Genomic DNA, 23,991 nt, shown 5'->3' with positions numbered 1-23,991 from the left:
ACCCTCTGGTGGGGCCAGAGGCAATACAGGGAAACTCGGCAGGAGGCTGTTACAACAGTCCGGGGGAGGGACCGCCTCCCACAGTGACATAATCTTGCTGTGTACACGGCACTGGTTTTGAGGGTCTAGTGATTCTAAGACAATTTTCTGGATGCCATGCTAAGGAACCTGAATGTTATTTTGTTTCCAGGTAATTGAGGATGATAGTAACATATTTATGGAGCACTAACTCTGTGTTGGGCACTTTTATAAGCACTTTACATGGGTATCTACCGTAATCCGAAGCAACGCGGTTTGCGCTACTAAGAATAAGAAAAGTGAAGCACCGAGATGTTAAGTGTCTTGCCCGAGGCTTCATGTCTACTAAGTGGACCCCGGGGTCCTGGCCCTGGTGATAGAGGAGAGGTACAGAGACTGTCCTTCTTACTTGTTGCCCAGAATGACTGACAACTGACATACAAGGGCCTAAGGCATCCAAAACTGAAAAAGTAGTGCAGCCTCCATGTAGCTGACCCATTTCTCCAGCTGTTTCCTCTAAAGGTTAATATTTCACCAAGTTTGAGTTATTGCGTCGTCTTAGGCTTCATTGTTTCATTCTTCCTCTCCCCCTTGTCCTGTGCCTTCCTTCTGACCCTTTATTTTGCTGCTGTCTTTATCATTTTCATCTACTTTCTATCCATGTCTTCTCTCTGCCTCCTCTAGAAAGAATATGTGAAGGTAAAGGAGGAAACTAGGTGTAAGGGACAAATATAAAAGATCTAATTTTCCAAGGATACAGTTGTTTCATTCCCCCTCTGTCTTTGTTCCAGCTCCCAAGAGTTAGAGCTTAGAGGTCACATAGCCCAAAGAGACTGACCTGCCCGGGGACCCAGCGTCCATAGGGATCCTCTTCCATTGCCACCCACAAACATCTTCTGTACCCATCGCTTCCTGAGTCCCACCTCTCCCCGTGAAAAATTCCCTTCCTTTGAAAAAGTTTCCTTTAGCTTCTGCCTCTGTCCCAATCCTGTTTTCCCACTTTTGAGCTCCCCATCCCCTCCATCCTGCACCTTCGACTCTCGCACACCTCTTCTTTTCAGTGGCCATGTAAACATACTCTCGCCAGACTGTTCGTTGGCCATAACAACACCTTGCTCAAACCTCCTTTTCTTTGCCTGCCTCCACTTTAGAGGCTGGAAGAGTATTTCTTTTCTCAGCCTCCTTTTGTTCCTGGCCTCCATATAGCACAGCTGTGCTCAATGAGATGTAAGGCAAAGTCTGCTGAGGGGCTTCTAGGACAACCTTTTTTGAGAAAAGGCACAGATGTTGCTAGTGCTTCCCACCCCGTTCTTCCTGCCTTGAATGAAGATACTTTAGCTGAAGCAGAGCGGCCATGATATGACCGTGATAGAAAAGCCATAAAACTAAAGACATTGAATTAATTTTGTCTCTGAAACAATGCCACCCACCTCCAGATTTGTTATGTGAGAAAAAAAAAAATCCTGCTTACTTGTAAGCCTTGTTAACTGGGCTTTCCAGTATTTGTAGCCATAAAGCTCTTCTGATAGATACACCCATTCTCAACGCCAGTCTCCTTCTAGTTGTCTTTCTCAGTGTCTCCTTTTTCAGGCAAGCTAATGAGTCCTTTTCAACCTTTAATTCACTCTTCAACCCACTAATATTTAACAAAGGTTATCAGTAACCAAAACCAAAGGCCATTTTTAATTTTTATCTTACTTTAACCCTCTATGGCATATGAAAATATTAACTATTCTTACCTTATGTGAAATTCTTTTACCTTTGTGCCACCGTCTTCTAATTTTTCCTTCTGTTTTTCATTTTCCTTTTGGTTGCTGTTTCCTCCCAGCTCCTACTGGCTTCACTTCCTCCACTTCCCCTGGTCAATGACAGTGCTCTGAGAGTACCCTTCGTAACTGTCTTGCCAGTCATTCTAGTGTCTATCAGGAATCTTCACTTGGATACTCAGAGACTCATTCAAATGACCCCAGACTGAACTTACCATTGCCCCCCAAAGTCGGTCAACTTTATGTATTCTTAAATATGGCACTCCATCCACCCAAATAAATTCGAGTTCCTACATTTAATCAGTTACCACATTATCTAGATTCTGCCTCATTATTGCTTGAATTCTTCCTTTCCTCTCCCATCCCATGGCCAGTTTTTTAGGTTAGCCCTTGAAAAGCAAAGACTGTATCTTATCCATTTTGATCTTCTAATCATGTCTATTACATATTTAGCACTTAATAAGTATGTATGAATAAATGAAACTGTTTTAACCACTGTCATCACTAGAGATATCTAAAACCTACGATTGTTTTGAATATGTTTTGAATTGCAAAGATGTTGTTCATGTGTCACATTTTTGTGTCCATTAGTGTTTAGCCTTTTCTCCTTTCCCTTTGGTAGAATATGGCACAAAGATACATATCTGAATCCTATGTACTTAGAGACTATATTTAAGTTATACTGTTTTCTAAATAATTAGGTTACTTAACAGTAGTTTAATGCCTGTTATTTGAGAACTCAGAATAGCATGCTGTTGCATTAAGATCTGTACAGTTATTCCATCACCTGGGTAGCAACCAGCCTATGTTTTAGGGGAGAAAATAACAGTGCAGGGGGAAGGGAGGGACATGGATGGATAATAACAGGATTTGGTAGACATAGAGAATTTTGACTCAAAACATCCAGGGAAACCAGATTGTGGAATAGGAGCATCTAGATAACATATATAACAGGGTAAAAGATCAAGGATTTCCCAGTATTGCCTATATTTATAGGTTTATAGCATTTTAGAGCTAATAGGGATCCTGGAGACCTTCTAAGCTCAAAATCCCTCATTTACCAAATAAGGACACTTTGACCTGGTGAAAGTAGGTGACTTGTCCAAGTTAGTGGCAGATCAGGACTACATACCAGGTCTTTGGGCTGTCCAGTTTAGCACTCTCACCTTTTCTCTCCAGTGTGAAGTCTCTGCTATCCAAAGGCAATCTACAGTATGACACAATAGAACTTATCTTTAGCACAAATCTCCATCGTTTAGAACATTAGCTATTTAAACCTTCTGGTGTAAAGGAGTGTTTTACATTCTGAATTACGATTTCTCTATTTTATATGGTTTCTTTGCAATGGTATTATCTGATATAGTAACTTATACTTCAACTAAAAGATTCCTACAATCATTACATTTATTAGGTTTCTATGTTACATGACTTATCTGATTACCACCAAAGAGTTAATCCTGGTGAAGGGCTCAGTGAAAACTCACGTATGAGTCCTCTGATGTCGCGTAAGGTTTGTACTCCGACTGAAGGCTTTTCCACATTCGTTACACTGATAGGGTTTCTCTCCTGTATGAGTTCTCTGATGCACTATAAGGGATGAGTTCTTAATGAAGGCTTTTCCACACTGATCACATTCATAGGGTTTCTCACCAGTATGAATTCTTTGATGTTCAATAAGGTATGCACTCTGGCTGAAAGCCTTTCCACATTCATTGCATTCATAAGGTTTCTCTCCAGTATGAATGACCTGATGTACAGTAAGGGAAGATCGCCCAGTGAAATGTTTTCCACATACCATACATTCATAAGGTTTCTCTCCAGTATGAATTCTCCGATGTTGAGTAAGAGATGAATTCTTGCTGAAAGCTTTTCCACACTGATTACATTCAAAAGGTTTTACTCCAGAATGAAGTCTCTGGTGTTCTATAAGGTATGTACTTTGGCTAAAGGATTTCCCACATTTGTTACACTTGTAGGGTTTTTCTCCAGTGTGATTTCGTTGATGGAGAGTAAGGGTTGAGCTTTTACTGAAGGCTTTTCCACATTCACTACACTCATAGGGTTTTTCTCCAGTATGACTTCTCTGATGTACGGTAAGGTGCATGCTCTGACTGAAGGCTTTCCCACATTCATTGCATTCATAGGGTTTTTCTCCTGTGTGAGTTCTCTGATGCACTGTAAGATTCATGCTTTGGGTAAAAGCTTTCCCACATTCGTTACATTTGTACGGTTTCTCTCCAGTATGAATCCTTTCATGTTGAATAAGGGATGAATTCTTACGGAAAGCTTTTCCACACTCTTTACACTGATAGGGTTTCTCTCCAGTGTGAGTTCTTTGATGAACAGTAAGGTTCATGCTCTGGCTGAATGTTTTCCCGCATTCGTTACATTTGTAGGGTTTCTCTCCAGTATGAATTCTTTGATGTACAGTAAGGGAGGAGCGTTCAATGAAGTGCTTCCCACATACATTACACTTATAGGGTTTCTCCCCGGTGTGAATCCTCTGGTGCTTAAGAAGAGATGAGCTCTGGCTGAAGGTTTTCCCGCATTCATTACATTCATAGATTTTCTTTCCTACAAACATACTTTGCATTTTAATTAATTCAGAATTCTGTTTAGTGTCTTCTCCGTGTGAATTCTGATTATGGGGCCTTTGTCCCACAGGAATACTTTGTTGTATATCAAGGATTGACCCCTGACTAGAACGATGTTCAAATTCATGACCTTCACATGCCCTCCTCTCAGGGAGGGTTTCCTTATGAGTAACGGCCACTTGGTGCAGATGTCTGTCCTGGGTTTTCTGTTGCCCATCTAACCAATTATCAGGTTCCCAGGCTTCCCCTAAAGAAGAAGGCCAGAGACCTTCCCTTTCCATTATTACCCCATAGGATAAATCTTCAGTAATGCTGGGCTTTGTAGTTGATTCTTTGGTTTCAAGTCTTGTCTCCCAGTCTGAAAAAAATAAAAAATTCAAATACACATTGGTTTCTGTGCTGAGAGACAAAAAAAACTGTATAAGGTGGGAATGAGAGAAAGAAACAGAATAACTGTGGGGCACATGTGAGAGCCTTAAAAGATGTCCCTACAATTAGGAAGAAAACCAGAAGGGAGGGAAAGAACAGTGAACCAGTCCATAAATAACAGGAGAACTAGAGGAGATAGTAAACAGAGAAAAGAGTAAGCCTATGTATGCAGGAGGGATGGACACTGAAATCACTGACCTCTGGACAAGGCTGAATAATGGAGATGGAATGAAGGGAAAATATACAGACAAGCTGGGATCAGGGGGAGGCCGATCAGGAAGCCCTGCCACATTGTACCTGATATTCCCACCAGCAGTTTCTTCCCCCCTGCAATGCTGCCTCTAATTCTGACACTAAATCTTTGTACAACACTGCAGTGTGACACTGCGAAAGATTATTGGCTCTGGAGTCAGACACACTTGGGCTTAAACTCTGGCTGTTAACTTAACCCCTGGGTTAGTTTTCACAGATATAAAATAAAGATAAAAATAATCTGATGAGGATTAAGTAAGACAATGCATATAAACTACCCTTCAGGAATATGCTTATTTGGAACATAAAATACCACAGCCTACTTGAAACTTAAGGGAGGATGACACAATCTAAAGGTTCCCCCCACCACCAACTTTCAACAGGCTACAAGTTTCTTATTCTCTTTAGGTAAGAGGGTCTGACAGGGCCCTACCGTTTCCTAAATAGCCATTCGTTAGAGATGTGAACTGGTGGCAGGGAGGCAAAGCAGGATCTGTTGAGCTGCTTGAGATGGTGCTAAAGGAAGGACCTTGTGGCCACTCAGACTTTATTTTCTCAGATTCCACTTCTTATCCTTGACAAAATGGCCGGGGGGGGGGCAATGAGAGGCAGAGGACAGAAAACTACAATCTGAGAATCAGCTGTCAGCTTGATCAAAATTACCAGAGCCGAGATCAACCCTGAACCAACAAACCAAAGGCCTGTGGGCAGGAGGCTTTACTATGAAGCATGAAGGATGCATTAACTGGACCGCCTCCTTGCAACCTGAGCTGCTTATGTAAAATAAGAGAAAAAGTGGAAAGCCACGCAGGCTCCACTTCTAAAACACACACACCACCAGGTAACCCCAGAAAGGACCCATCCAATCAAGTGTGAATATCAACGGGCAACACATGAACTGAGGCCGCCTCCTGCCCCATCACCGTATCACTTCCAACTGTGCAATCAAAGCTCTACCCGGTAAACAACAAAAGGGCAAAGGAGGAGCCGTTCACACTGCTAGACAGATACAGACTCCAGACAGTACTGCCCTCATTCAAAGATAAGTGATACACAGAAAATTACAAATGTGGAAATTATGTAGAGGTTCAAGAAATAAGATTTTAAAATAATAAAAACAGGAGAATGAGGAAAAAACATAAAAACCACCTGGAAAATAAACACTGGAAGAAAAATGAAATGCTTCCAGTCATCAAAAAGGAAGCAAACAAAAACAGTGACATACTGGGAGGAGATCTTTGCAATACATGGCCCATACAGGACTAGAAACTAGATCTGGAAAACAGTGTCCATGGAACACTAAGCCCACCAGAAGAATGGGCAAAAGACTTAAATAGGCACTTAAGAAAAGGAAACGGTGGTGGTGAGTAAACAAGCAAAGATACCCAATCTCAACAGTAACCAGGAGAAGCAAGATTAAAGCTCCAATGAGTAACAGCCACCTGAGTAAAAAAATTTAAAAAGTGCAGACTGGTAGCTTCAGATTTTGGAAGGATGAGCTGTAATGGGAACTTTTACATTACTGCTGGTGGAAATGTAATTTGGTTCAGGTGTCTGAAAAAGTTTAACACAACCTAGTAATGTAGGACAGGCACACAGACTGGGATTTAACAAACCCACCAGTAGGTACATACGCTTAGGGAATCTGCTTTGCAAAGGTACACCACAATTCATAATTTTTAAGGTAACATTGTGCACAAGAGCAAAGAACTGGAAATCACCCAAATGTTACCAACAATAGAATGGATAACTAAATTGTGAAGTATTTATGACAACAGGATAACTGAAAACAGTGAATGTTAAGGATGTCATGTTTGTGTCTCTCCAAAACTCATGTGTTGAAGCCTAATTCCCAATGAGATAAGTTTAGGAGGGGGAGGACCTTCGGAAGTCATTAAGTCACGAAGGTAAAGCCTTGTAAGAAGTGACACACAAAACAGAGCTTGCTTCCCCTCCCTCTGCTCTCTGTCATGTGCAGATGCAGTGTGAGGGCAGCTGTCTATGAAGCAGGAGGAGGGCCCTCACCAGAAAGCCAACCATGCTGGCCTCCCATCTTAGACTTCCCGCCTCCAGGAACTATGAGAAACAGATGGCTGATGTTAGAGCTACCAAGTCTACGGTGTTCTGTTATAGCAGCCCGAACCAACAGAGAACGTTAACCAAAGCTACATAGGATAATCAGAATGAATAAATAATTTAAGCAAAGTCACACAAAAATATATATAGTAAGAGTCCATTCAGATAAAGTTTAAAAACAGACTAAAACTAAATGTATTGTTTAGAGATCCCTTTATGGATGGCAATACTGTAAGGAAAAGCAAGGAAAGGGAATTATCACAAATACGAGAAGAATGGTTACGTCTTGGGTAAGAGGATGTGAATGAGGAGGCTCACACAAAGCACGTCTGAGATAGTAGCAATGTTCTGTTTCCGAACCTGGGTTCTAGTGCCAGGGTGTTTGCTTTCCTTATTATTCGTTCATCTGTATTGTCATGAACTATAAAGAGAAGCAGTATGGCATAATGGTTAAGACAACAACTTTGGAGCCAGGCTACCTGCCTCCACTTAGCTGTGTGACCTTGGGCAGGTTACTTAACCTGTCTGTGCTCCTGTTTCCTCATCTGTTAAACGGCACCTATTATAGAGTGTTCATATAACAAAAATTAGTTAATATTTATAAAGAACTTAGAAGAATATGTAGATTTTTGCTAAATAGTACATGTATTTTACATATTCTTCTGTATGTATGACATTTCTAAAAATGAGAACAACAAAATATTTGCTATTTTGAAAATATTAATAATTTTAAGCTGAAACATCACTATATACTGAAGAAAACGTAATAGTAAGACTCAGTATACCTTCATGGAATTTGGAGATCTAATTTAAGAAGTTAATTCTGGAGATTTGCTGTGGGAAAAGAAAAATGGATTACCAACAACTTTTTGAAAAACTGACTGAAGCAACTGCTCCAAGAACATGGAATACCAAAGACAGTGAAGCCATGTCTACAAGGGACTGCGTGCTGAGCCTGGAGTCTGCTTAAGATTCTGTCTCTCTCCCTCTGCCCCTCCCTGCCCCGCACAAGCTCACACACACTCTCTCTCTCTTTAAAAATAAAGGAAAGAAAAGAAAGAAAACAATCATCTAAAAGAAAAATTGGGCCGTGACCTAGAGGTTCTATTTTTGCTAGCTGTACTTGGAAATAAGAAGCCACAGCAAGGCAGGGCAAGAAAGTTACAACTTTTCTGTTTCAGAATTAGCATTAAACTCGAAGGCAGAAACAAAACAAAACAAGAAACCTGTGTTCAACTTCCTGCATGTCATTCCCCCTCTGAACCCGCCTCTCCCACTGAGAGGAGGGCTGGCAGTACCTACCCCACAGGATGGTTATGAGGAGTGAGTCATGATGGCTGGAGAAGAGCCGAGCACAGCACTCAGTCCTCTACGCTTTCTTGTCTTGGTTTTTGAACAGAAGAAGACTAAATGGTAGCTTAATCTGGCAGTAACATTGAAGAAAATCTGGAAAAAACAAGACCCAGAATTAGCACACCACCCATTTTTCGGGCTTCATCCTATGGCTCCACTTTTCTGGGTCTTTAGTTTCTCCTCTCTGCTCCCGTAAATACACTTGAGTGTCTTTGCTGGTAAACAAAGCAGAGGCACTTGACCTCTGACTTGTCTCAGCTCTTGCCCTTTCTTCCTTTTCCTCTAAAATGAACCCTGTTGAAAAAACTGTCTGTAATGTCTTTACTTGTTTGCTTCTTTGCTCATCTACCCACAGCACATTTCCCTCTGCACCAAGAGTGCTCTTCTCCAGGCCAGATCCTTAATGCCCTTCTAGCTAAGGCCAACAGCACCCTCCAGTTCTCAGTTGGCATGCTGTACTCTCCCACTGCTTCTCTCTTCCCTTGGCTCTCCCTACATTCTCTCCTCCTCCTTTGACGACTCTTTCTGTCCCCTTCACTGTGGCATCTTTGGCCCCAAGTCAATCTTATGGCCCTTTAGGGTTCCGTCCTTGCTGCCTTGACCTTCTCATTCCCTCTCCCTGATAATTAATAGTACTCATTCATATGAATGCCACAGATAGGATTATAACTTTCAAATCTGTATTTTCACTTATTTTCTAAAAATTCTACTTGATGCCATTCAGTATTCACTTAACAAACATATATTAAATACCTACTCTGGCAGGCAACGTGCCAGGCAGGGGACATAAAGTTAGCTCAATCATGACAATTCAGTGAGCCTGCATACTAGTGGCTAGACAGACATTCAGAGAGACAAGGCAAATATAATGTGAAATGGATTCATAAACAAATGAAGAATATTTAGGATTTAGCCCAGTGGAGAAGCCTGAAAGACCAATAAAGAAGAGAGAAGAAAACCCAGGATCAAGAATACATGTGTTTGCCTCTGCTGCCTCCAGAAAACCCACCAAAATGACAGTGGGATAATGAAAAAGGCATCTATAAACCTACCAAAGTAATCTAGAGAACAAAGGAAAAATGCTGTATACATATACTAAAAAATGAAACAAACCAAAAAAATAACTTAAATATTCTTGTATAGACAAAAGAAATTCATGTATGCATTAAAAAAGATTGCTATTAAGAAAGAAGGAACACTCAGAATGAGAAGAAGGCCCATAGAAATTTAATAAAAAATAGAAATAAATTTTTTTCAGAGAAGGATGGAAAGACTAAGTTTAAGGAAATCTTTACATCTCCTGGCAGTCTTCCCTTCAAACAAGGCCATGCAGTCAACCACAGGGTCTTTGCACCTGTTCCCTGGGCCCAGAATGGTCTACATGGCCCATCACTTTGTGAGTTATCTATCCAACGGCCACCTTCAAGGAGAGGCCCTCTCTCTGATCACTCCGTCTAAAATAAAGCTTCTGTTAACTGATCTAGTTCCCTTATGCTGCTTGCTTTTTCCACACAGCACTAGGACTCTGCGCTATTCATTTCCTTCCTTTCCTTTCCCTTCACCCTCCATGCTTTCTTTCTTTATTAATTTACTATCTCCCCCACTAGACTATAAGCTCCACGGGGAAACTGCCTGTCTTGTTTATTGCTATAGCCACAGTGCGAGGAACAGGGCCTCGTGCTCACAAAATGTTTGTTGAATGAAAAAATTATTTACATAAGAATAAATACATATAGCAATAGTAATCAAACCACAGAATCTATAGTAAAGGCAATTAAAGCCACCATAAGGGATCATTTTATATCTAATAAATTAGCATTAAAAGGCATAAAATATCCAAAGTTGTGCAATATGTAGCAAGAGCCATAAAAAAATCATCTTTTGACCCAGTGATTCTTGTAAAATCCCATCCTTTAGAAAGCTTACCGGAAACTAGCTGCAATGTTCATAAGATTCTTTTTTTCCTGTCAGTACGTTCTTTTATTGATTTCTTTTATTGCTTTATACTTCGGTAACCATACACTATTCAGAGATTAAAAAAAATATGTGTCTATCTCTTTAATTTAAAAAATGTATAAGAAGAAATGGTGATCAATGCTTTCATATTGAGTAGAGAATATAAGACTGTAAAATGTATTTTTTCAGAGGAAAGTCAGCAATAACTTCTAACAGAAATTTCATTTGTGAGGGGGATTAGAAACAGTTAACAAAGATTGAGAGGCATTAAGTGCTTAGAGGAGAATGGGGTGCAGTTGAAAATTTAGGAATCAGAAAGGGAATGTATAAAACGTGAGGTTACTAGTGAAAATAACAAGGCTAAAGTCATCTTCATTTGTTTTTAAATGAAGACTATAGAACACATATACAAGTTTGCAACTGAGGAGGAAAAACATTAGTTTCCTTTAAGAAAGCTGACAAAGGTTTAAATGAATAAGGGAAAGAAAGCCGTGGATACAGGTTATGGCCAATAGGAAAGACGCATGAAATAGGAAAGAGAGTATAAAATGGAGGAAGATAGAAAGACAGGGATTCAAAATACAGATGAAGACAGCAAAGCAATAATAATCGGCAAAATTTACTGATGTTCACCGCAATTAATGTGTGCTACAAGTGTAGTAACTCATTTAACCCTCCTCCGCTACCCCTCCCTCCACAGTGAGGACTCTCGCGAGACGAAACGGAGGGAGGAGGAGTGACGTGAGTAATGCAGAGGCCTCTGAGAGAATATACTGCAGGCAGGCGTGCAGGTCCCTCCGGGAGACGCAGCAAGCTCTGCGGTGATTTCTCCCAAGGGGACACACTCATATAACAAGTCCCTGCAGCCTGATCCGTACCTGGAGAGAGGCATGCTGAAAGTTCTTTCTTCATCCAGCTCAGTTCTTTGAGTTCCAGCTGAGAAATCACATTTGGTTTGGAAAGCTGATGCCCTGCTCAGGAGGAGAGATACTAAATTTGGGTTCGGAACTGAGTATTACCACCACTCCCGGTACCTGTCCTTGTCCCTTCCCCGTCAGGCCTTCTGAAGGTTCCATTTTCCATTCCATGTCCAAAGAGGACACCAAGCAACCACCGTAAAACAATGACCTATCACATCGGATTTCAAGTGCAAATTTCTGAACTTCTGCGGTTGTACAAGGTGTCAGTAGGTGGGGAAAGATGTCAGTAGGGAGGTTTTGAGTTAGACTGAGAGGTCCTTACCCAGTGAAACCACGTCCCTGTAGTTCTCCAGCATCACTGTCCCATACAAGTTCCTCTGAGCAGAATCCAGATGAATCCACTCCTCCCAAGTGCAATCCACAGACACATCCCTGAATATCACTGACTCCTGAAACTATAAATTCCTGCTCAGAGGATTATGCCAATAAAACCCTCTGAGGGAAGTGGGGGGGGGGGAGCAGCATTAGAAGGGACAGGATAAAGAGATCTGTGTGAGAAAAATGTCTTATCTGTCAAAGAAACTAAACAAAAAATGTACCCATTATCATGAAATAATGAGAGATAAATGTAATATAGAAAGTGATTTGGGGCGCCTGGGTGGCTCAGTCTGTTAAGCATCCAACGCTCGATTTCACCTCAGGTCATGATCTCAGGGTTCTGAGATCGAGCCCCGTGTCAGGCATAGGGCCTGCTTAAGATTCTCTCTCTCCCCCCCCCCATTGTGTGCTCTCTCTCAAATAATGAAATAAGTGAGTAAATGAAAAAAAGTGCTTTCACATGTAAGGACAGGAAGAGGAAGTAATAGAGAAATAGGGAAAGGTACCAAAGGCTGCTCCAGATTACCACTGGAAAAGAGCAGTACTGTTTCGACGGCCTCCGTTTACCCCATTGGTGAAGGAGGGATCCCGCGCCTTACAGAGCACAAGATCACCGAACACATGACACCCAGCACCAGACAGAAGAGACTGACAGCAATTTATCAGTCTCATATTCTCATAGCCTGGGGAAGGAGGAACTACCCACCGTGCAGGGCCACTCAGGGACTGCACTTGTGAACCAGCAGGGGCTGTGGGAGGCAGGCTTTGTGGTGACAAGTGAGGTGACCCTTGGTTACCGTGAGAAGATGCAGTCGGCTTGTTTGAACCATTTCATGGGCTGGTAGGGAGGCGAAACCCATTAGGTTGAGGACAGGGAGGGGTGCACCTGGTCTGGCTGATAGGACAGCTAGGTAGGGTGCTTTTCCTGGTGCGTGGGGGCAGGGAGACCAGGGGAACTCATAGCCAGGTCTCTGGAGCCCGATGAGGCTCAGCGTTGTCGAGGCAGCACATGGAATTTCAGGCTGTACAATATAGGCGGAATCCCGATCATGGAAGGGAAGCATGTACAAACAGGATACATGCAGAATATGGTTGAGAGGACCAAGAAAACACCCAGCTTGACCTGAAAGTGGCATTTTGAATTTATAAGCCCATTTCAGCCTTGTTCTCTAGCCCTTAGACTAGGAAGTAAAACACAATAGGCATTCCGTATCTATTTAATGAGTGTGATGGTTAATTTTATGTGTCAGCTTGACCGGACTAAGCTAAGCCCATATAGCTGGTAAAGTGTTATTATTTCTAGGTGTTACTGTGAGGGTGCTCCCTAGTGAGTCAGTAGGCCGAGTAAAGATCAGCCCGCAGCAATGTGGGAGGACATCATCCAATCCACTGAGGGCCCAAACAGAACAAAAAGCCTGAGGAAGGACAAATCTGCTGGCTCTGCTTGAGCCCCAACAGCCCTCAGACGGTGCTCCTAGTTCTTGAGCCTTCCGACTCGGACCAGGACTTAACACTCTCCGTCCCGGATCTCAGGCCTCTGGGTTTGGAGTGGAGCTAACCCTGGCTTTCCTGGCCTCCAGATTGCAGAGGGTAGATCGTGGGGACTCTTCAGCCTATGGGTTCTGTTTCTTTGAAGAGGCCTGACTAGTACAAGGAGGGAGCGCTGAGTGCTCACAGTTGCACTGAGTTTTGCACTAACAGGAGAGTCACGCACCTCACCTCATTTAATCCATTGGACGACCTGCTAGATGGCTAGCACTAAGGTCATCGTTTTACACATGAGGACTCTGAGGATCAGAATGGCTAAATAATTTCTCCGAGACCACACAGCTGGGACTCCAACCCAAGGCCACCTGTCTCATGTTGTGAGAGGAAAAAGCCAAGAAAAGAACCCTCGCAGCCAACCCCCATCAGAGCGAGTGAGAGTGTAGGGGGGAGGGAAAGAGATTCAGAACTGAAGGCTGGGGAGGAAGGAGTGAGTCAAACAGAATGATGACTGAAAAGAGAGCTGCTGGTTGGAAAATGAGCTAACTTCAGCAGAGCGGTGAAGGCAGAAGTTAGCTTACAGTGGAAAAAGGCTTAGTGGAAGATAAGGAATCAGAAGCAGCTAGATGAAATTACTTCAGACGTAGGTGAAAAGATGAGGGAGGACAATATGGGAAGAAGTAAGGACAGGGAATGGGGATAAAGCCATGGAGGAGGCTTTCATTTAAGGACAGAGAGCGCTGTGCTATGTAAGTGGGCAAAGGGGAGAAAAGCAGTGGAGAGAAAAGGCCTGGATACCAGAGACGGGACAAAGCCCACACCCAAGAAATATGTGTATTTTACGTCCTGCTTGCTGTGAACTTCTAGAAAAAGTGTCAGCAATGAGGCATAGTTCATTCTCTTTCTACCTCATTATTTTCTCCTAATATTTATTTAACTAATATATCAACATAATGTCAAAAATCTCAAATATTGTCAAGAAATGTAAAGATAGCTTCTAGTAGGACACAATTATAAGGCTGAATTTCCATTTTATGAAAGGAAAACAAGGAACCAAGAAAAATCATCAGTTTAACAAATGTAAAGAAAGGAAACAAGAAAGCATAATAAACAGAAATCATTAAATAATCCAAAAAGACGTGATACTTGTATAACAACATATGTGAACAAGCTGACTTTCTCTACTAAAGGACAAAAGCTCTAAAGTTGGTTTCAAAGCTAGCATATCCAAGAGATGTACCTAAACACAAACCGGAGAGTTAGAAAGTAAGGGAGTGTATGTGCGGGGAGAGGGGTCAGAGACAAGATACATCAGGCCAGTGTAAATTTAAAAAAAGCAGGGAGAAAAGAAAAAAGACTAGGAGGAGAACATATGAATATCAGATAAGGTAGAATGTAGGTGGAAACAAAGCATAAGCCCCTTCTTTGGGGAAAAAAGGTAACATCAGAAATAGGACATTCTCTTTCCAAAAATTAATCCACTTATTTTTTCAATAAATTGCCTTGTTGGCTGAATATACTGGAAAAAATTAAAAGCCCAGATTCAGACTCATGTGGGCTGTATGCTGGTCTTCCCACTTTCCTGGATTCTCGTTGGCTTCAGTGCAGAGCTCCCGAGAGTGTCCCAGAGCTTGTCTCTACTGTGAAACAGGCTGTGGCCCCCTGAGCTGTAGAGAAGGGCTCCTGAAGCCTGATTTAGAGAAGCACAGAAGAGCATTTTCAAAGGCTAATGTGAAACTTTCTGTTTCAAAACGTATTTTGTCATAAAACTTTGTCATAAAACATAAAACATAAAATTTGTTGTTAACCTCTATTGTCCACAAAATGTATTTGTTGTTAATCCCTTCAGAGGTTTTTCCCTTTCTCCTTTCCACTTAATATGGTCTTTTCTCCCAAGGGCTACATTAAAAGCACAGGGTAACTCATGGTGTTTGAAATAAGCAGCTTCATGGGTTTGTTTCTTCCATGCAAAAGTTTTCTTAAACCTAAAGACACAGGCTTTTTGATATTGTTATCCTTTGAAAAGGTTGAGGATCCAGTGGAATAAATGGGGATATTTTAAATGAGCGAAGTATAATTTATAAAGAAGGTATGACAGTGATGAAGTTTGAGGCACCACAGCAGCACAATGTCTTCAGATATAATTCTTAGCAATCCCATTCTTTTATTTTTTTAAGATTTATTTATTTATTTAAGAGACAGTGCGTGTGTGAGTTGGGGGTGGTGCAGAGGCAGAGGGAAAGACTCTCAAGCAGACTCCCTGCTGAGCACAGAGCCCAATGTGGGGCTCGATCCCACGACTCTGAGATCATGACTTCAGCTGAAACCAAGAGTCGGATGCTTAACTGACTGAGCCACCCAGGCGCCCCAGCAATCCAATTTTTAAAAAAAATCTCAATCATGTTTAAATCACAGTCACAACAAAAATGAAACAGCTCAGAATACACTTAATAGGAATATGCAAGATTCTTGTGATCAGACTTAACAAAAACCATTATGAAGGATCTGAATAAAATAAAGGGTAGGTTCTTTTTGTTTGTTTTTTGTTTTTTTTTTAAAGATTTTATTTATTTATTTGACAGAGACAGCCAGCGAGAGAGGGAACACAAGCAGGGGGAGTGGGAGAGGAAGAAGCAGGCTCCTAGCAGAGAAGCCCGATGTGGGGCTCGATCCCAGAACACTGGGATCACGCCCTGAGCCGAAGGCAGACGCTTAACAACTGCGCCACCCAGGCGCCCCTGAAGGGTAGTTTTTTTTTATTCAATAGGAAGACTAAATATTGTAAAAGATGATATGGATTTAATGGAATTCAAATCAGAACTGCATACTTTTTAACAGTTACTGTTGAAGTTTGATAATAGTTAATAAAATTTGACCATAAGGGTAAATGTAAAAGAACAGTACAATAATCCAAAATTTTGGAAAGAAAATCAAGGGGGGGATTTGCTTTATGAAATAACAAAATAAATTCTAAAACAACAAATAAAATAGTGTGGCACTATAGCAGAGATAGAGTGATTGAACGGAATCCAGGAAAACTTATGAAACATATATAAATATAGTGTACATTAAAGGTAGCATTTCCAGTCTATGGAGAAGCAGCAGATTATTCAGGAGATTACATCAATTGGAACACCATCTCNNNAGGAATGCCACTCCGGCTGTGCCCAGCTAAAACAGATGTCACACTCCACCATGCTGCCCTGCTGTGGGGCCTTCACAGCACCTAACAATATCCTCAGTAACTATTTCTTCTTCTCTGCTGCCTCCTCTCTCTACCTCTATAAGCCTGTCTCACTCACTGCTATCTTCCCAGCGTCCAGAACACTGCCTAACACCGGTAGGCAGGTGCTCAGTCCCTGTTTAGTGAACGGATGGATGATGAAATGCCACACCACATTGTTAAATGAAGCTAGATTCTGACCTCACGTTATACACGATAAATTCCAGATAGCTCAAGGATGCCAACTTAAAATAATAAAACTAATAGAAAATATACAAAAATATTTATATAATCTTAGGGTACAGAAAGCCTTTCATAGCACGATTCCAAAGCCAAACAAAGAAAGGGAAAGTTAACTGCATACAACTTCAAAACTTATTTGTAGCAGACGATGTTATAAACATATTTAAGAGAACTGACAGGGAATAAATAATATGGCGATTTATGGCAAAGGATTAGTATCCACACTGCATAAAAGGCTTCTTTTATATACAAACCACCCAGTATAAAACTGGGCAAGGATGTAAACAGGTATTTAAAAGGCCAGAAGAATGTACGTCCATGCTTATTATTGAGGATTTGAGGCCTGCAATATATATTACAGTCTTAAAAAATTTTTTACAACTACATACCTAGTATGTATAGTTAGAAAAAGAAGATAGAATTTAAAGGCAAATACAAGTCCTACTTAGGCGATTCATAGTCCCATGACCAGCCTATAAAGGAAAGATGGAAAAAGGGGAAGAGCTCCAATGCTTCACTGATACATCCCAGGTCCAAGTGTCAAGGTCATCCAAGACAAAGACTGAGGAGCTGTTCCAGGTTAAGGGAGGCTAAGGAGATATAACAGCTGAATGCTAGCTGTGATCTGGATTGGGTCCTGGACCAGATAAAAGACCCAATTTGTGGCAAAATATGCATAAAGTTTGTAGGTTAGCTAACAGTACTGTGTCCATGTAAGTGTCCTCATTTGGTAATTATATTCTGGTGATGTAAAATGAGAGCTTGTTTCTAGGAAACACATACTGAAGTATTCAGAAATCAAACCCGTGATTGCCTGGGGTGGGGGATGTGGACTGGAAGGGGGTGACAGCACTTTCTGGGGTGAGGAAAATGTTCTATAGCTTCATTGGGGTAGTGAGTATGTTGGTGCATAAAGCTGTCAAAACTCAATGAATTATATGCTTAAAATGGGTTATCTTATGTAAAATTACACCTGGAAAAAAAAGCTAATTTAAAAACTTAACACTATTTTAACTAAATAAAATAAAATCAAGGCCCTGACAGCCAAACCACAACCTTCATCAACCAAAATCTTCTGAATGCTCCCCTTTTAAACCTTCTTTTCTGGAAACTCCCTTTCTTCTGTCTATTTTTGTGGGTTCCATTGCCTTTTATAACTGAGCTTGATAATACTAAGGAGAGAAAGTAGTACCAACAGAAATCACAACCATTAGTACTTGTCTTCAGAAGCCTTCTTTAAACTGGTTCTTTTTATAAATAAACAAGTGACATATCTGAGAGAACCATAATACATGATCTTATAAATAGAGAAAATATGACGAGTCCTGCAGGGTTGCAGATAAAGTTAAGTAAGCCTAACCTGAAAAAACAAAGCAAAACAAAACTTAGGGTCTCTTGGGGCCAAGTCCCCTTGACATCTTCTTCTTTTTCCAGAGAAGCAACAACTCCAGGTTCTTGTAAAAACTAGCAATTTCCATTTTCTTTTTTTTTTTTTTAAGATTTTATTTATGTATTTGAGAGAGAGAGTGAGTGAGCACCAGCAGAGGGAGAGGGAGGAGCAGGTTCCCCACTGAGCGGGGAGCCCGGTGCGGGGCTCGATCCCACGACCCTGGGATCAGGACCTGAGCCGAAGGCAGACACTTAACTGAATGAACCACCCAGGTGCCCCTAGCAGATTCCATTTTCAAGCCATCTCTCAGGACAGAAAACCCCTGGGCTCCTCACTACTTTTTCACTGCATGATTTCCTTTAGCTGATGGACACTGCTTCTTCCTAGAAAAGTTGGGACCATGCCAACTCCCTTATCAAAATTCCTCCTCCTCCACCCCCGTGCCTACCACCCTAGCAGACACACAAACTCCTTCTTCCTGGCACTTGACCCCAAACTTTGTATCTGATTCCCTCTCATTACCAGTCTCTGCTACATTTGCTCCACCTCTAAAACTAAAATACCAAGCTAGAATAATAATGCTAAGAGCGCCTTACCGAGTACCTCTAACATTCTAGTGACCATCCTGAGAACTTCTTACTTGCATTATTTCACTTGAACTTTCAACAAACCTATGAAGTGTGTATTATTAAACGAAATAAGCCATGTGAAATGTCAAGTAGGTGGCAAACACTCAGTTAATGCTCTTATTTCTATCATCATCATGAGGAACTTCAGAAAAGTCAGGTTACTTACCCAAGACAGGGCAGCAATTAATAGTAGAGTCAGGATTTAAACTCCGGACACTTTTAACTCCATTATAGCAAATCTTCTCCAGTTATCCCTATCCAACCCTACTTTTCCTGGTTGCCACAGGAACACTGACAAGCTGCACACCTAGCCATACTTGTTCTTATTATCATGTTCACATATAATCATCGTGACTGTATCTGGTAGAGATATGACCTCTCTTATGGTCTGTGAGAGTCCGTAAACCCTATAAGCACTCAGACCATCTTTCATATGAGTTTTGTTCCTTTGATGATGCCTGTGTGGCACCAAAAGCTCAGGAGGCCAGGGCTTCCAGCTGAATAAGGAAGTAGGCTGCTGAAGACAGAGCTGAGGGACACTAAGGGGGGCTGGATGGGAAACAGCCAACATTCCGAGATCTCAGTAGCCCCATCCTCTGCAGCGAAGCCCACAGACAGTACAGGAATAAGTGCTAAGGAGTAAGGGAGAGGGGTCAGAGAGAAGTATGAGCTCACCTGAGCTGCCAGTGGCAGAGGCCCAGTAGTCACTGCCTTCTCTTTCCTTCCGTCGTGGTCCTCCTAGGGGATGGGCAGGATCCCGAGGAGGCAGAGCTGAGGGACGGAAAAGAAGCCATGAGAAATGAGACTCCCGCAACAACAGCAAATAAAATACCTACAGATCAACCAAATAAGAAGTGTATGGTACCTTCTTAAGGAAAACTGTATTTTTTATTCATGAAGTTTATTTTGCCAAGCTTATTTAGATATATAAAGGATGAACATATTCGTGGATAGGCTGTCACAATATCTAAGCTGTCACTTCTTGGAAATTAATTTATAAACTTAGCACATTCCTAACCAAGGTATACCTAAGTAATAGTATTTTAAAGATAATTATGGAAAAGATCTTTTTTTTTAAGTTAATTGTGTCATTTATGACAGCCAGGAAACATTAAGGGAAGAGTGGTGAGGGAGAACCTGCCCACCAGATATCATAGAGCTACAATAATTAGAACACACTGTGATGGAACAGACTGAGTCATTCATGCACCAGATATAATGCTGACCACCTACTGTGTGCTAGGCACCATTTCTAGGGGAGAGGGTAAATACAGCTATAAACTAAACAGAGAAACAATTTCTCCATGCCCTCATGGATTATAGTCTAGCAGAGAAAAGGATCAGCAGAACAAATTAAAATCCTACCAACACAAACAATTCAGAAAACATTTTATATGTAAGAATTCAGGATATGAAAAAGTGACATTTCACATCAGTGAAAAAAGAATGAATTAGTAACTTGGAACAAGGGCCAAGGGCTTATACCATTTGGAAAAGAATAAAAATCTGCTCATTAAATCATACTAAAGGACAAAAAGAAACGGCAGATGAACATTTTTGTGATAATGGGATAGAAGGCCCCCTAACAATGACGTCAAAGACCCAAACATGAAGGGATGATTTTCATGTCTAACCATGTGAAAATGTAACACTTCTCTCTAGTAAGAAAACACTGTGTATCACATACAGAATTTAAAAAGAAAACTCAAAATTGCATAAAAATATTCATTAGTGTTCAAACACATTTAAACAATCCTATCGCTCGCTCGTACCTCTCAGAAAGTTGGAGGATAGGAACACCCAGACTTAGTGTGGATCCATCAGGCACCCTTACAGTGCAAATATTTATAAACTACTACTTTTTGGAGAGAGTAAAATGGGAAGGTATCAAAAGCCTTGCTGTATGACCCAGAAATTTCATCTGAAGAGATTTAAAGAATGAGACAGGAATGCAAAGATGTGTGTAGCCAGATGGCCTATATGGTTTATAACAGAAAAAAAAAAAAAAAAACCTGAGAATGTAAAGTCCTAAAGGGAGGATTGAATTTGGCACAGACATACTTTTTCTCACGCTCTTTAAAATGAAAATCGGTATAAGTTTTCAAAATATTAACGTTTTTAAAAAAGTTTATTCTCCACCTGGTTCGAGTGGTACTTACAACAGATAAAACACTTGTAAAAAATCATAGAGCTTTTATTTGTGCACTTTAAACCCTTTCCAAACGTATTTCAAACCTCAGTTTTAAAAGTAAATGGAGAAAGGGACACTAATGTCCACATCTTTGTGTAAAAACAAAGCCTTTCTATATTTATACGCCGACATGTAGATTTTGACAATTTTCAAATAATTTTTTTTTAAGATTTTATTTATTTATTTGACAGAGATAGAGACAGCCAGCGAGAGAGGGAACACAAGCAGGGGGAGCGGGAGAGGAAGAAGCAGGCTCATAGCGGAAGAGCCTGATGTGGGGCTCGATCTGGAACGCAGGGATAACGCCCTGAGCTGAAGGCAGACGCTTAACCGCTGTGCCACCCAGGCGCCCCTCAAATAATTTTTTTCTTAATGCTCCTTTGAATTTTCTGGTTTTCCTATAGTGAACTTATTCTTTTTGAGGGGCTGGGGGAGGCGGAGAAGAAATTGCTTTAAAAAAAAATAAAGGAGTCCCTGAAATAGAAACCTTCATGGGGTCTGCCTCCCCATTCTTAGATGGGTCAAGAGGAGCCCACGCCAGGGCCGCTCGGAATCAGAGATCACAGAGGGCGCGTCCGCGAGATGAGGCGGACACAAAGGGCAGGTGCTGGAGCCCCGAGATCGCGCACCAGGTGCAGCATCCCCCCAAGACTTCCGAAGCGGGGCCCGGGGAAAGCCCGCGGCGGGAAGGGACCCAGGGTCTGAGCCCTCGGGCCCCGGGCCGCCGCACCACGTAGCCCGCCCTCGCCGCTCCCACAGGTGGCGGCCCTCAGCTCTCAGCGTTCCCACCCGGCCGGGCTCCCGAGGCGAGAGAGGGCGCACCTGGAGCGAGCGGCCCGGCGTCGCGCGGGGACCGAGAGGACGCGGCCCCCGGCCCATCCACGGCCTGCCCCGCCCCTCAGGGGCCTCGCCGGGCCACCCGGGCCTCCTCCTGCCTGGGACTCCGCCTGGTGCCAACCCAATCCAGTGCGTCTCACCGCGGCCCCGCACTCACCCTCTCCCAGCAGGAGCGGGAGCAACCGGTGCGGACGCAGCCCTGCCCGGCTCTACGCCCCGGGCGCCGGACTACATTTCCCACAAGGCTGCAGGGGCGCGGCGCGGCAGTGAGAGTGCGCAGCCGCGAGTCCGCGGGAGGGCGGGGCGATTCCAGCCAGAGGACCGTGGGGACCTCCAGCATGGCTGCCCAGGGTTGGTGGGGTGGTATTTTGCGAAGCTGGGAGGGGAGCGTGACGACCTTACCCCGGCTACCCGAAAGAAGCCCTTCCTCGTTAGAGCCTGTCGATGCTTAACCCATGCGGAGGGGAGAAGGGGCGGAGAGCCTTAACTAAGCCTCATTTTCCTCTTGTGAAATGACGCGACCCCTGCAAAGTTGTCAGAAGAAGGTATTAACGTACCGTGTACGTAGTGGGCCCTCCGTGAATAGTGATTACTGTACCCCGACCGCTAGCTCGGTGTTGGGCGCTACGCTAGGTGCTCAAGATATGCACACTGTAGCATGCAGCGAAAATGTCTAATTAAACGTATGGCCAGAGTTGTTTCAGCTGGATCTGTCGCCGGCACTTCGAGAAATACATGACATTTGGGACATAACAATATGGTAGCGTAGATTGTGATACTTGGTTTTATCAAGATAAATGCTAATTTTCTCTGCCTCTTTCTACTAGCGTGACAGAGACTTGACCAAACTTCAGACAGTTCCCTCTGAATCCTCTTTGTACTAGGTCACATTGGGCACAATCCTAGCCTGCGGAGCCCTAGTTTTAGCAAGAGTCCTGCTAAGTCAGTTTAGGTAGAAATCCCATTCTTGGTATGTGATCAGTTTCCTTATCCCCTACTCTTGATGTCTACGTCCTTGGCCTGCCTTTGGCAAGAATCCCCAACTTTGCTGTCTCCTTTTACTAATTTTCCATCCCCTGATCCCCTTACTCTGTTGCTGTAAATTCCCAGCTGTCTTTGCTGTATTGGGAGTTGAGTTCAATTTTACTGAAGCCTCTCTCCCCTGTTGCAGTAGTACTAAATAAAATATTTTATTACTTTTAACTAGTGCCTTAATTTATTTAACTTTATTTTTTGAGAGCTGTATGAGCTATTGCAATATATTGAAAAATATGAAAGTTTTCACAATTCATTTAATCAAGCTAAAGTAACCCTGATAGCATCACAGTAAGTAAAACATATGTCACTACAGCAAGACATAATACCTTGAACCACTTTCTCCGCCACTACAGGTCATTCTTACATTAGAAACTATGTGAACGTATTCATTGTAGTTGTTCTGATAGAGAAACAGTCCTTCATGAAACTCACAACATAGAGTGTGCAATTTCCAAACAAGTAGGCAGAGGGTATGGGATAGGGGAGAGGGAGGACAAAAAAATAAAGTAAAATAAAATAAACCACATATGCAAAAAAAAAAAAAAGAACCAAAAATTTTACAAATAACAGGTACATAAGGAGATGGTAGCAATAAATCCATGTCTAGCAGTAATCACTAGATATGCACATGAACTGAACTTTCCAATTTAAAGAAAAATATCGTAAGACTAGATTTCTAGAAACATAGCTATATGCTAAAACAAGGATACACACATCTTAAAAGTCGAATGTTGGAAAAAGATACACCTTGCAAATATTAACCAAGTGGCTACATTTAAATAAAAAATAACATGTTAAGAAAAAATACCACTAGAAATAGGAAAGGTAATTACATAACTATAAAAAGTTAATTCATCAAGAAAAAAATTAATAAACTCATTTAACAATGTAGCTTCAAAGTATATAAAGCAAAAATTGACAGGAGAATAGACAAATCAATTACAGAGGTATTTTAAACCCGTCTTTATCAGTAACTGGTAGAAAAGCTGACCCCTTCCCCCAAAATGTCACTAAAGATACGGAATTTTTTTTTTAAGATTTTATTTATTTATTTATTTATTTATTTGACAGAGAGAGAGACAGCCAGCGAGAGAGGGAACACAAACAGGGGCAGTGGGAGAGGAAGAAGCAGGCTCCCAGCAGAGGAGCCCGATGCGGGGCTCGATCCCAGAATGCTGGGATCACGCCCTGAGCCGAAGGCAGACACTTAATG

At 42.0% G+C, this 23,991-nt stretch overlaps 1 protein-coding gene and 1 long non-coding RNA gene across 7 annotated transcripts in view; one reads left to right on the top strand and one right to left on the bottom strand.

The window, feature by feature from the left end:
* LOC121100776 overlaps positions 1–23,991 on the top strand; it is a 52,377-nt gene that overhangs the window by 928 nt on the left and 27,458 nt on the right. The window lies entirely within an intron of this gene.
* Positions 2,306–21,998, bottom strand: LOC103679979 (zinc finger protein 2 homolog). Of its 6 annotated transcripts, none has more exons than XM_040622600.1 (6): positions 21,898–21,998; positions 19,388–19,483; positions 11,687–11,819; positions 11,323–11,415; positions 8,438–8,581; positions 2,307–4,736 (listed from the first exon to the last, which is right to left on the bottom strand). In XM_040622600.1, the coding sequence occupies exon 6, from the start codon at positions 4,657–4,659 to the stop codon at positions 3,265–3,267; it is 1,395 nt and encodes a 464-aa protein (XP_040478534.1). In that variant the 5' UTR covers positions 4,660–4,736; positions 8,438–8,581; positions 11,323–11,415; positions 11,687–11,819; positions 19,388–19,483; positions 21,898–21,998; the 3' UTR covers positions 2,307–3,264. The 6 variants fall into 6 exon arrangements, with proteins under 6 accessions (XP_040478539.1, XP_040478534.1, XP_040478536.1 ...); XM_040622602.1 differs by having other exon boundaries at positions 11,687–11,813; XM_040622601.1 differs by lacking the exon at positions 21,898–21,998 and adding an exon at positions 21,726–21,807.

This window comes from Ursus maritimus, unplaced genomic scaffold (assembly GCF_017311325.1).
Source record: "Ursus maritimus isolate PB19 unplaced genomic scaffold, ASM1731132v1 scaffold_5, whole genome shotgun sequence".
In the NCBI taxonomy this organism is placed as follows: domain Eukaryota; kingdom Metazoa; phylum Chordata; class Mammalia; order Carnivora; family Ursidae; genus Ursus; species Ursus maritimus.
Note: the sequence above shows the minus strand (reverse complement) of the source record. Positions and strands in the feature narration are given on the sequence as shown.